At 42.5% G+C, this 14186-nt stretch overlaps 1 protein-coding gene across 1 annotated transcript; it reads right to left on the reverse strand.

Annotated features, from left to right (window-relative positions):
- Window positions 1-5271: 5271 nt before the first annotated feature.
- Window positions 5272-12302, reverse strand: LOC124150236. The gene is made up of 6 exons (XM_046522194.2): window positions 12106-12302; window positions 10985-11159; window positions 9620-9744; window positions 8222-8318; window positions 7296-7424; window positions 5272-5457 (listed from the first exon to the last, which is right to left on the reverse strand). The coding sequence occupies exons 1-6, from the start codon at window positions 12143-12145 to the stop codon at window positions 5451-5453; spliced, it is 573 nt and encodes a 190-aa protein (XP_046378150.1). The 5' UTR covers window positions 12146-12302; the 3' UTR covers window positions 5272-5450.
- Between the last annotated feature and the right edge of the window lie 1884 nt (window positions 12303-14186).

A 14186-nucleotide genomic window follows, 5' to 3' on the forward strand; every position in this document is an offset into this window, starting at 1 on the left:
GAAGGGTGTTGGTATATTGTGTATGAAAAGACACGACGATGAGATTCTACTAACGTCATCCATCTAATAACGTCATTCTCAGATTGGGGTATTATTGTATAGGGACTAAAAGTCTCAGTTGTTATGCTTGTTGATGACACTGCATTACTCAGAGCACACCTGCAGGTCTACAAGTTGCTCTTAACACTGTTACACAGTATGATTGGAGTCAGTGAGTATGGTTTTACGCCGCTTTTAGCAATATTCCAGCAATATCACGGCGGGGGACACCAATAGTGGCTAAACACAGTGTACCCATGTCGGGAATCGAACCCGGGTCTTCGGCGTGACGAGCGAACGCTTTAACCACTAGGCTACCCGACCGCCCCCTTATAAATAGAGATTAGCTTACAATGCCACTCAAACCCAAGCCATATTCAGTAGATTGAATTTCCAACATAATCCCTTCAAATTTGAACTGGGTAGTGTTCCTTTTAAAACATCAGATTGTGTAACATGTGGGGGGGAGTCATGCTTATAGGGATGGGACGAGTGCACATTTACTACCCGGGTACCCACCCCCCTATTACCAGACCCTACCCGGGTACCCGCTGTAGGTCTCAAGAGATAGGTACAAAATGTCCGATTGGGAAAATTTGACCGTACTCCTGTCAAAATGTATTTAGACACACTATAAACCGATCTGATCATGCATATACTGAAGTTGACTGAAGTTTTATCTTCATGCAAACATATAAAGTCAGAAGGAAGGTGTGCATAGTCGGAAAGAAATGTACCTATTTGTCACTTATAGTGTAACCATAGATACTTTTTGCCATTAAACAATATAATCACGTGACTAACCACGGGTCCGGGTAGTCATGTGGGTACCCGGGTCCTACTCAGTACCCACCCGACCCGAGTTACCCGTCCCAGCCGCACATTCTAAACATTAAGCTGACATGTACAAATATGATAGTGCGATGTTGCCAAAACGCAAGGCGCAGAGTAAACTCACTCAGATCTGTAGGATTAAATAGCTATGATCTCCACCCTATTGTATGTGTTAAAATATGGCACCGAATGGTTCTCTCTACCAGCTTCTATGCATGTGAGCTGCTTAGCGGCATACGTGGTAAAGATACGATTCAGATAGAGAATGTTCAACGGTACTTTGCCAGAGTCATCCAAGGTCTAGACCAAAAATCATCAAGTGATTCAACCATAGCAAATCTTGATAATTTCAATGAAATCATTTATAGCATTGAATTTTCTGTCCCCTCTGATCATGACACCAATGTGATTGACAAGATTGAGGAAAAACATGACAAATATGCGGACCTCGCTTTCGAAATGTCACGCTTGCATCCCAAGTACCAAGTTGTCCAACTCCCCATTGTTCTCGGTGCCTTAGGTTTGGTACCTCCCAATCTATTGACTGACATTGGGAGACCTCACGGGTTTGCTACCAGGAATACAGACCTTCTGTTATTCTGGGTAATGCAGAAGGCTGCAGTGGAGTCTTCACATTCTCCGAAAAGTTGTGGGTGGGTTTGACTAGGCAGTGCTTCCTGGGAGAAGTCCCATTCGCTGTCTGGGCTGCGTGTAGATGGGGCAAGGGCCCTGAGCGGATGATGAGCCTGACTATGCCAGGATCACCCAAACCCTCTTTGCTGCATTTTTTATTTTAATCTGTAAATAATAATGATTGGGAACATATTGGGAACGTCAGGCAGTAGTAAATTGGACAAGTGGACATTGCGCCGATGTATTATTTGAATAGTTTCCTCAAGGGTTCATTTGCGACAATTATCGGATCTTACAACCATGTTTATCGGAACGATAACACTATCCACCATATGACAAACAAATGATCTTCATCACATTCGACTCGTGAAGATCCGGGGTAGAATAGGTTGCAGCAGCCCATGCTTGCCGCAAAAGGCGACTATGCTTGTTGAAAGAGGCGACTAACGGAATCGTGTAGTCAGGCCCGCTGACTTAGTTGATGCATGTCATCGTTTCCCAATTGCGTGGATCGATGCTCATGATATCAGTCACCGCCGTCATATGGCTGCAATACTGCTGAGTGCAACAAACAAAGCACGAGTGACCTTTGTTCTGAACACCTGATTCGCTTCATGTAGCTGATGGCGTTATATGAATACGTGACTCGATGACCAAGTGGGTTGGGTTCCCATCCACATGTTTATCAAGGGATCAAAAGTAGATCAATTGTCAGCAGTAAAAAAGGCCCTTAAATGTATTTCAGTGTTATTCTCTGTTCATTTACAAAGAGTTGACAAACTCAGCGCCTGCAGATCTGTTGAAGTGTGATTCTCTGTTCAGTTACAAAGAGTTGATCAACTCATCGCCTGTAGATCTGCTGAAGTGTGATTCTCTGTTCAGTTACAAAGAGTTGATCAACTCATCGCCTGTAGATCTGCTGAAGTGTGATTCTCTGTTCAGTTACAAAGAGTTGATCAACTCATCGCCTGTAGATCTGCTGAAGTGTGATTCTCTGTTCAGTTACAAAGAGTTGATCAACTCATCGCCTGTAGATCTGCTGAAGTGTGATTCTCTGTTCAGTTACAAAGAATTGATCAACTCATCGCCTGCAGATCTGCTGACTGAAGTGTGATTCTCTGTTCAGTAACAAAGAGTTGATCAACTCATCGCCTGTAGATCTGCTGAAGTGTGATTCTCTGTTCAGTTACAAAGAGTTGATCAACTCATCGCCTGCAGATCTGTTGAAGTGTGATTCTCTGTTCAGTTACAAAGAGTTGATCAACTCATCGCCTGTAGATCTGCTGAAGTGTGATTCTCTGTTCAGTTACAAAGAGTTGATCAACTCATCGCCTGTAGATCTGCTGAAGTGTGATTCTCTGTTCAGTTACAAAGAGTTGATCAACTCATCGCCTGTAGATCTGCTGAAGTGTGATTCTCTGTTCAGTTACAAAGAATTGATCAACACATCGCCTGCAGATCTGCTGACTGAAGTGTGATTCTCTGTTCAGTAACAAAGAGTTGATCAACGCATCGCCTGTAGATCTGCTGAAGTGTGATTCTCTGTTCAGTTACAAAGAGTTGATCAACTCATCGCCTGTAGATCTGCTGAAGTGTGATTCTCTGTTCAGTTACAAAGAGTTGATCAACTCATCGCCTGTAGATCTGCTGAAGTGTGATTCTCTGTTCAGTTACAAAGAGTTGATCAACTCATCGCCTGTAGATCTGCTGAAGTGTGATTCTCTGTTCAGTTACAAAGAGTTGATCAACTCATCGCCTGTAGATCTGCTGAAGTGTGATTCTCTGTTCAGTTACAAAGAGTTAATCAACTCATCGCCTGCAGATCTGCTGAAGTGTGATTCTCTGTTCAGTTACAAAGAATTGATCAACTCATCGCCTGTAGATCTGCTAAAGTGTGATTCTCTGTTCAGTTACAAAGAGTTGATCAACTCATCGCCTGTAGATCTGCTGAAGTGTGATTCTCTGTTCAGTTACAAAGAGTTGATCAACTCATCGCCCGCAGATCTGCTGAAGTGTGATTCTCTGTTCAGCTTCAAAGAGTAGACCAACTCATCGCCTGTAGATCTGCTGAAGTGTGATTCTCTGTTCAGTTACAAAGAGTTGATCAACTCATCGCCTGTAGATCTGCTGAAGTATGATTCTCTGTTCAGTTACAAACAGTTGATCAACTCATCGCCTGCAGATCTGCTGAAGTGTGATTCTCTGTTCAGTTATAAAGAGTAGACCAACTCATCGCCTGCAGACCTGCTGAAGTGTGATTCTCTGTTCAGTTTCAAAGAGTAGACCAACTCATCGCCTGCAGACCTGCTGAAGTGTGATTCTCTGTTCAGTTACAAAGAGTTGATCAACTCATCGCCTGTAGATCTGCTGAAGTATGATTCTCTGTTCAGTTACAAACAGTTGATCAACTCATCGCCTGCAGATCTGCTGAAGTGTGATTCTCTGTTCAGTTATAAAGAGTAGACCAACTCATCGCCTGCAGACCTGCTGAAGTGTGATTCTCTGTTCAGTTTCAAAGAGTAGACCAACTCATCGCCTGCAGACCTGCTGAAGTGTGATTCTCTGTTCAGTTACAAAGAGTTGATCAACTCATCGCCTGTAGATCTGTTGAAGTGTGATTCTCTGTTCAGTTACAAAGAGTTGATCAACTCATCGCCTGTAGATCTGCTGAAGTGTGATTCTCTGTTCAGTTACAAAGAGTTGATCAACTCATCGCCTGTAGATCTGCTGAAGTGTGATTCTCTGTTCAGTTACAAAGAGTTGATCAACTCATCGCCTGTAGATCTGCTGAAGTGTGATTCTCTGTTCAGTTACAAAGAGTTGATCAACTCATCGCCTGTAGATCTGCTGAAGTGTGATTCTCTGTTCAGTTACAAAGAGTTGATCAACTCATCGCCTGTAGATCTGCTGAAGTGTGATTCTCTGTTCAGTTATAAAGAGTAGACCAACTCATCGCCTGTAGATCTGCTGAAGTGTGATTCTCTGTTCAGTTACAAAGAGTTGATCAACTCATCGTTGTGCTTGTCGAAGGCCATGGAGAGAGAACTGTGTCGACACAAAGGAAATAATTTTGTATCTGTTATACTTGCCGAGAGTAAAGACCATGAAATAATCCATCAATATATACATTTATCCAACATTTCAATGTGAGATGAGGTGAAATGGGGTTTAACGTCGCGTCCAAGATTATTGCACTTATATAGCGACGTGCATGTACATGTACGTGTGTGTGTTTGTGTGCCTGCTTGTACTAGTCCGGACTGATGCCGATTTATAGTGCTAGCTCACTGAGATACCATGCCGCAGTTTAACATGAATACCCCACTCAGACACAGTATACTGACTCCGAGCCGACCAGTCCTTGTTTTAGCCCCTTAATGCCGAGCGCCAGACAGGGTAACAACAAGTACCATCTTTTAACGTCTTTTGGTATGACGCGGCCGGGAATCGAACCCCGGACATTCCGCTCTCCGGGCGGACGCTCTACCACTAGACCACGGAGGCGGTCCATTTCAATGTAAACATGTAATGAAGAAGCAAGTCAAATATTGTAGAAGTGAGTGAGTATGGTTTTACGACGCTTTTAGCAATATTCCAGCAATATCACGGCGGGGGACACCAGAAATGGACTTCACACATTGTATCTATGTCGGGAATGGAACCCGGGTCTTCGGCGTGACCAGCGAACGCTTTAACCACTTGGCTACCCGACAGCCCCTATTGTAAAATAGTAATGGATACTTTCCACTGACAAACCAAGGAACATACGTTGGAACATCATTTTTATTTTATCAAAGAAAGAGAACGCCATTAAAGAGAGACAACATGCGATATAACCAGTGTCGCGTCTTCTGGACTGACGCGTGTTATTCGAGACCATACAGTGTACGGACAGCTTCGCAGGGAATCAGAACCTTTGTCGGAAAACAGTCATCAGCCATTATTCAGTATCTGAAAACGAAAAAATATACATTTAATTATTAGGAGGTAAAGGAATGATAAAATGGTAACACATCAACAACACAGATGTTATTTAATGGCGACCAGAGCCCCGTTCCACAGAGCAATCTTAGCACTAAGGTGATCGTAAGTCCCATACTCTAACATAGGTTTACGATCATCGTAGCGCTAAGATCGCTTTGTGGAACGGGGCTCTGGTAGTATGTCTATTTGTCAGTGTGCCATAGTACCCCAGCCACTGGTTTACCTGGCCCAGACTCGATTTTTTTCATGCTTGTTTGTTGTTTGATACCGCACTCAGCAATATTCCAGCTATATGACGGCGGTCTGTAAATAATCGAGTCTGGACCAGACAATTCAGTGATTGACATCATGAGCATCGATCCACGCAGTTGGGGTACGACGACATAGATCAACCAAGTCAGCGAGCCAGACAACCCGATCTCGTTAGTCGCCTCTTACGAGAAGCATAGTCGCCTTTTAAGACAAGCATGGGTTGCTGAAGACCTATTCGGCCCCGGATCTTCACGGGTCTTTTTGGGATAACGTTTACTGCTTGGTGAAGCAACAAACACATGATGCATAACCAGGGATGAGGAGGTAACCGGAGTCAGCGAGTCAAACGCCGCCTCAGCAATATTGCAGCTGGACCGGTGTCCCGGTATAAGCTCTCCCCCGTACAAATTCTCCCCCCGGAGATTTTATACCAGTACAGATTCTCCCCCGGAGAATCTGTTCTGAAAAAAAATCTCCCCCGGGCGGATATATTTCGCACCCCCCTCAGTATAAAGTCTCCCCCCTGATTATTCGGTTTGTTGCAATGTCTTTAAGTACTATATTCTTTAAATAGTTATCTTTAATGTAAGGAGGGTTACTTTAAAAAATAGATTATGAAATATGGTCATAATGAATTGATATTTCAGCATATTTTGTTGGTAACTGTACCTTCCATATCATATTGCGGTAGTTAAAGAAAGCACAGTGCTCAAAGTGAAGCCCTTTTCACTCCACATTCTCAACATCGTCTCTATCAGAAGTGTTTGGCAACTATTGAACTGCATGGCAAGTATTTATAAAACGACCGGGGGAGGAAATATTCTGGGGGGGAGATTTTATTTCGTAGGGTGGGGGAGAGTTTATTTCGAGAGGGGCGGAACTGTACCGGTATAAATTCGCCGGGGGGGGGGGGGGGAGATTTTATTCTGGGGGCGAATATATTTCGTGACACCGGCACTAACCAAAAATGTAATAATATTTTAAGTGAGCCCATTGTCAAGTCTGGGGTCATATTCTGGAGTTGTATTCTAAATATATGCTATCATCTTTAATATAATGAGATGACAGAAAAATTGCCTGGGGTGAGTTGCTTGTCTATATGTTAACTAGGGTAGTGCTTGCGATAATATTGAGACAAAACAAATCTGTGTACAGTGAAACGTCCAGGGTGTTTCGGGGATCCAATTCATGGTAAGAATGTTTACAGCCAATCAGAGTGCAGCTCACACTAATTCAAATTACAGTAGAGCTAATCCACTGAAACATCATGTCATTATTCAACAGGAATACCCTGTCATTAAATCCGAGCCGATCAGTTTGGTTTTATCCCCTTAAGGCCAGCACCGGGCAGGCAACGACACTAAGCATCTTTTGATGCTGTATTACGCGGCTAGGGATTGAAACGCCGATCCTGTGCTCTCTGGGCAGATGCTAGATCCGTCCATTAGACCACAGACGAGGTACTCAGGTACGTCATGATGATTAGCCTCTTAACAAGTAATAACTGCACATCTGACCGCTTCAGTCGTTACTCCCGCTGTGTTGCAACTTACATTCGGTACCGACAGTCGTCCATGAAGACGCTGTATTCAATGCCAGCCATGCCCCGAAGTAGAGATGCTGTGTCGGTTGAACACTCAGTTCTGTTGCTGAGGCTGTTCTCAATGCAAACAGGTTCTTGACTGAAAAGGGGATAAGTAATCGTCTAAAAATTACAACGTCTACTTTAACAATCAGAATAAGTACTACGAAAACTCCATCATGTACAAGGTGCTGTCACACTGAGAGAGTATTGTTGATTGCGGGGATAAACAACATTCATTCACCCACACGCAATTTACCAATCCTTGAAGACTCGGGACGATTGTAAGCTATATTAGATTGGATTGTATCGCATTCATAACCAACTCTTGCCATTCCGAGAAAAGTTCAAAGCCACATTGGCGTACGAACACGAGAACCATTTTTAAAGGAACGATTCCCATATTCTAACCGAGTCAATAGTAAGATGTAAGCGTTTCAGCGGCGCCCGCTTTTTCCTGTTGTAGGAAGTGGGAACCTCCCTTAATAAAAGAATACTTTTGTTCAATGAATACTTAACATGTAACTCAACTCATTTACTCTCAGGGGCGGTCGGGTAGCCTAGTGGTTAAAGCGTTCGCTCGTCACGCCGAAGACCCGGGTACAATGTGTGAAGCCCATTTCTGGTGCCCCCCGCCGTGATATTGTTGTAATATTGCTAAAAGAGGCGTAAAACCATACTCACTCACTCACTCACTCACTCACTCACTCACTCACTCACTCACTCACTCACTCACTCACTCACTCACAGCTTCACATCTTTTATCCGCAAATTATTCAGAGAGATCCAGGTGACCACATGCATATATTTCTGATAGCAACCTCACGCTTTCAAAATTCGAACACCGAACTTTATAATCTATCTACATGAAACCCCACTATTCAATCATAATCTTACCGGCATTTCGCTTCATAGTCCCTGGATTCCATGTGACAATTACGTCTCGCTTCCACCGGGCCACCACTGCTAAGACATGGTTCCGATTGCACGAAGGCTTAAAACACAAAGGTTAAATACTGTCATCCAGTACTATCACGAGTCTATCCAGAGATCTAATTGAACTATATACAAAGTCCGACTAGGAACGTACGGAAAAAATGAGAGAACATCCCAGAAAGCACGACAGACGATTGTATTCAGAACCAGCAGCAATTGCACTTATCGTTCTAATCATTCTGTATGTGTTTGGGACGGGTACCACCAGTGGGGCAAGATACATTCGCCTTTTTGCCAACACTATCATCACTGTTTTTAGTGATCCCTCATCCTGTCATAGGGTCGGAATCGTACAATCGACTCTGCATTTGGTAGACCTTTTTTTATGAATATGGGAAGGGCTTTGTCGCTTTTATCTATGTTTATAAAATAAGAAAACTTTAAAACGAAAAATATATTGCAAAAACATCAATATATAGACTTTAACAACGTTACATGAAAATTCTTATATTGAGTGGGTGAGTGAGTTGGGTTTAACGCTCCTTTGAACAGTATGGCTGAGATTTTGTATTCTGAAAAGAGAGCTGAAATTTTATTTATTTTTTTTATTTCTATTTTTTATTTATTTAAATATTTGTTAAATTATTTATTTATTTATTTATTATTTTTATTAATTTTTTTTATTTAATTTTTTTTTTTTTTTTTTTTTGGGGGGGGCACATTTTAATCTCACCCCATGAAAATAATGTTAACATTTTCTCACTGTTCACTAAAACATAATAACCGCACAGATCTAGGTCATTTTGAAGCAGAACATTTATTGAATGTTTGGTATCGTATTCAGGTGCGTGGGACATTGCCCATAGTGTGCCTCACTTGTCTGTGGTACCGACTCCATTATTTACAGACCGGTGCCATTTAGATGCAATTTAGCAGGGCGTCGGGGAGGATAGCTAATTATACAACATATCAAAACCAATCAAGTATACGTATACACGAATGTGTAGCTAAACTTGTCATTTCCATGTATGTGCAATTAATCGATACCAGTATATTATGCATGTAGAACGAGTGTGCACCAATGTATGGTCGACTTTAATTACCGCTAATTCAAGCTGAGCGTCCAAATATTTGAAAACACCTGAAATTCAGTAGTTAGTGAGTGAACTGGATCAAACCTAGTTTTCGGTTTTGTCACGACGTGTTGACCAGTACAATGTAGGTGGAAAGACTAAACTGGCATAGTTCGTTGACGTTTTGAATTCGTTAGCATCCGTGAAGAGGTTTAGTTTTCATTGTCGTCGTTTGCATCATGCTACCTGGGGCAGCTGTGAATTACTTTGAGTCTCTGATCATTACCTTGTTGGTTGGCACAGATGTAGGTGTACACGGCGGTGAAGAACGGCACATCGAGATCCAAGCTACTGACGCACATACCCCAGGCTTCATCGCTCATGTCCTTGTTTCCTCTCAGTGTAGCCGCCCTGTATCATCATCATCATCATCATCATCATCATTATCATCATCATTATTATTATTATTGTTATTGTTATTATTTACAGATTAAAATGAAAAAATGCAGCAAAGAGGGTTTGGGTGATCCTGGCACAGTCAGGCTGGTTAGGCTCATCATCAGCTCAGGGCCCTTGCCCCCTTAAGATAGCCTCTCCTTGAAAAACTTGAAAAACTCTGGGCCGACTTGATATGGCACTTCGCTTGGTTGACACTCATTTCTGTACCGTCCAGCAGTACAGAACCATCAACAAAATCAACATTGACATTGAAATTATGTCCCACATCCTTTCATCATGAGTCTTGACATGCTTCACAAGAGGATCATCAGAAAAATAAATGTGTGCAAAAGTGCACAAAACAATTATGTCATGAAGAGCCTCCACGTAAATCCAACCACGTACAGTCCTATTATGATAGGTAAATAAAAGTGATTGAGGGTAGAGGGAGGGTGGAGAGATCTAATGTCTGACATGTTTCTTCGTGTGAGGGTCTCATGGATCAGTACCCTGATTTTTTTGTTTCGTCCTATCGAAACACACACAAAATATGAATGGAGGGGTACGCTTAAGTATTTGTGGCTTAAACTTTATTGCGAGCGTTCAGCTCTGAACTCCAGATTTTCTGAAGTCTGCATTTGTATTCTGCCCGAAGGATCTCTTTAATTTGATATGGGCATTCTGGAGTTTATCCATAAACTGTATGTACCTAATTTCGTATAGGCCTGCCCTTCCTTGAAATTATCAATTTCTTCTACCTTGCCACGTTTCAGATGAACAATGTTGCATTTGTCGAGTCCAGAGGTCATACTGATATCATCAGGGAAGGACTCGACAATAACAATCTGTTTTCTAGTGCTGATTCTGATTTGGCAAGAAATTCAAGGTCATCCATGTAAATGACGTGAGTAAGGAGTGTTGGGGATCTGTGCTGAGGAGGTATATAACCTTCCTCTTTGCTTAGAAATAAAACAAATAAACAATATACAACAGTGTAGGGTTGGTCGGGTAGCCCAATGGTTGAAGCGTTCGCTCGTCACGCCAAAGACCCGGGTTCGATTCCCGACATGGGTACAATGTGTGAAGCCCATTTCTGGTGTCCCCCGCCGTGATATTGCTGGAATATTGCTCAAAGCGGCGTAAAAACATACTCACTCACTATAACAGTGTAAAAAGAGAAAACAGAAAGCAACATCACTACAGTTCGACTTACGAGCAGTCTAGATTCAAGGCCCCATCAGTCACCAAAGTGTTGAGACCGTCGCCTCTCATTATCCCCCTGACAACTGTGAGGTTGTTCAGCGTCTGTTGTTCCAGCTCCTGGCACTGATCCACGTCTAAGGGAGGAACCCAGTCTCTCTTCCGGAAGTGGCGAGATGCAGCTGCAGCTGTACATCACGCATGCACATCAACAGGTTACATTACTAAGCACATTTCATACACAACTAGGAAAACAATTTGCGTATATATTTAACAAACAGGGTGTTAATTATAATTTGCATTGCATCCCTCTTAATATTAATGCAGTTCTTATAAAGACTCATGTCAACTGACAACGACTTCTCCTCCAGTTCTTCGGGGGTAAAATTTATAGTCATTTCTGATACACGAAAAGAGTTCGTTTTACTGCAGCAAGTACAATGCATCCAGAAGAGTGAGAGAGTATGGTTTAATGCCGCTTTGAGCAATAGTTCCAGCAACATCACGGCTACCCTACCGCCCCAGTTAGTGAGTGAGTTGCGTGCGTTTAAGCTTTGAACATTTTTTCCCCAATATATCACGGCGTGTCAGCTTAAGGTGGGTAAGGAGCTCAAAGTGATCATTAGTCCTTTTTAATCCCACGAGTACGCGTATGGTGCTGACAAACCAAGTACCATAATCAGGACAAATCGTGGAATCGAACAAACTATCATGAGTTCCTTGCGCATCTAAGGGAAGAAACTCTCCACACAGAAACATGAAACACGTTGTTAAAACGTTACCAGTCTCAAAACAGTCTCCGAAACACTGCTGACTTAAGGTTTAAAAACACAACTCTGATGCCCATATAAAATACATCACCATCGAAAAACAATGTCTTGTTTGTTTCATTCTTAGCCACCATCAAACATGGGTATATACTTTCTTTTGCCATGCAGTTTATTACGTTTATAAACGTGGACATGAAGTTAACAATATTGTCCAAGTTATGTATTTATTCTGTGCTGCTGTGTATTGATCGCATGAACATTTTGTAAGAGGGAAAGGACTCGAACAAGTGATGCAAATCGTTCAATCACCATTGTGTTTTGCCTGTAACGTCTAATGGTTTATAAAAAAATCAAATAAACCTACCTGTGATGGCAAGAAGGATGAGTACACGGGATATCGTCATGGCTTGAACAGAACAGTTCTTGATCCTGGTCTGAAAGATAGCAATAGGTTTAGTGGTCCTTCTCCCACAAAAAGAGAAAACCTATCAGTTGCACGCGAACGTAACACCACTCAACTCTGGCACAAACAGAATTCAAATCATCGACATCCTGTATTTATCGAACGTCACCACATCCTATGTCAAAATAACCTTATAATCTGCCAATGCTTATAACTATTTATGGTAAGTTGAAAGTCATATCCACTGTGGGATATGTTTTAAGAGGTGAATAAAACATGACCTTAACATATACATAAAGTATGTGGCATGTTATGTCGCCCACAGAATGTCAGCCTGTGTTACGGCAAATAACCTTTACCGTTAGTCGCACTGAAAACCCGCGGGGTGTGGTCAATCGTTCCACATGAGAGGTAGCCGTTGTCTATCAGCAAATATGTTCATTTCTGGTGACTTTGTGAAAACAGGAAAATAGTAGTTATTGATGTGGCTAACATAACAAGAAACTAACATCTGCATCTGTATGTTTGCAGTGGTGTAGTCTTTACTGTCGATGTTCTGATCTTCATGTGTTTGAACAAAGGCGATGTGGTACATAACCTACAAGACGGTTGTGACATGAACATCGGATAGGGTAATATGTGTGACTAAAACAAACATTAGTTGACACACCAATACGTTATACAATAAGCTTTGGGAAAGGTTCTATAATAAGCTAGAGAGTGAGTGAGTGAGTTGGGTTTAACAGTATTCCAGTTATATCAAGGCGTGTCATCTTAATGTGGGAGGTAAGCCCGAAGTGATGCAGGTCTCAGACGTTTACCACTTAGGTGAAACCCACGAACACGGTTATGGTGCTGACAAACCTAGAAACATAATGTGGGCGAACCGGGATTCGAACCCACAACCATAGCTTTCACAATCAACGTCTTGGTGGAGACGGTTATGTAAAGGAAGACATCGCCGACAGTGTACGTCTTGGTAGAAGACGGTTATGTCCAGACAGATACCGCCGACAGTGTACGTCTTGGTAGAAGACGGTTATGTCCAGACAGATACCGCCGACAGTGTACGTCTTGGTAGAAGACGGTTATGTCTAGACAGATACTGCCGACAGTGTACGTCTTGGTAGAAGACGGTTATGTCTAGACAGATACCGCCGGCCGTGTACATCTTGGTAAAAGACGGTTATGTCTAGACAGATACTGCCGACAGTGTACGTCTTGGTAGAAGACGGTTATGTCTAGACAGATACTGCCGACAGTGTATGTCTTGGTAGAAGACGGTTATGTCTAGACAGATACTGCCGACAGTGTAGGTCTTGGTAGAAGACGGTTATGTCTAGACAGATACTGCCGACAGTGTAGGTCTTGGTAGAAGACAGTTATGTCTAGACAGATACCGCCGACAGTGTACGTCTTGGTAGAAGACAATTATGTCTAGACAGATACCGCCGACAGTGTACGTATCGGTGGAAGACGGTTATGTCTAGACATGTACCACCGACAGAGTACGTCTTGGTAGAAGACGGTTATGTCTAGACAGACACCGCCGACAGAATACGTCTTGGTTAAAGACGGTCATGTCTAGACAGATACTGCCGACAGTGTACGTCTTGGTAGAAGACGGTTATGTCTACACAGATACTGCCGACAGTGTACGTCTTGGTAAAAGACGGTCATGTCTAGACAGATACTGCCGACAGTGTACGTCTTGATAGAAGACGGTTATGTCTAGACAGACACCGCCGACAGTGTACGTCTTGGTAAAAGACGGTCATGTCTAGACAGACACCGCCGACAGTGTACGTCTTGGTAAAAGACGGTCATGTCTAGACATATACCGCCGACGAAATACGTATTGGAGGCTGTTATCTCTGGACAGATACATTGTACCACCGACAGATGTGTTCATTTCGGTCAAAATGTGTTCATCATCACGATTTAGATATTAAGTAAATACAATTATTATTAATTTTCTTCTCCTATATTAATTTCTGTGTAGTTGTAAGTAGTTGTGTTGTAATTGAAGTAAACAGTCTCTG

Source organism: Haliotis rufescens, unplaced genomic scaffold (genome assembly GCF_023055435.1).
Source record: "Haliotis rufescens isolate VD_foot unplaced genomic scaffold, xgHalRufe1.0.p SCAF_9, whole genome shotgun sequence".
Taxonomy (NCBI): domain Eukaryota; kingdom Metazoa; phylum Mollusca; class Gastropoda; order Lepetellida; family Haliotidae; genus Haliotis; species Haliotis rufescens.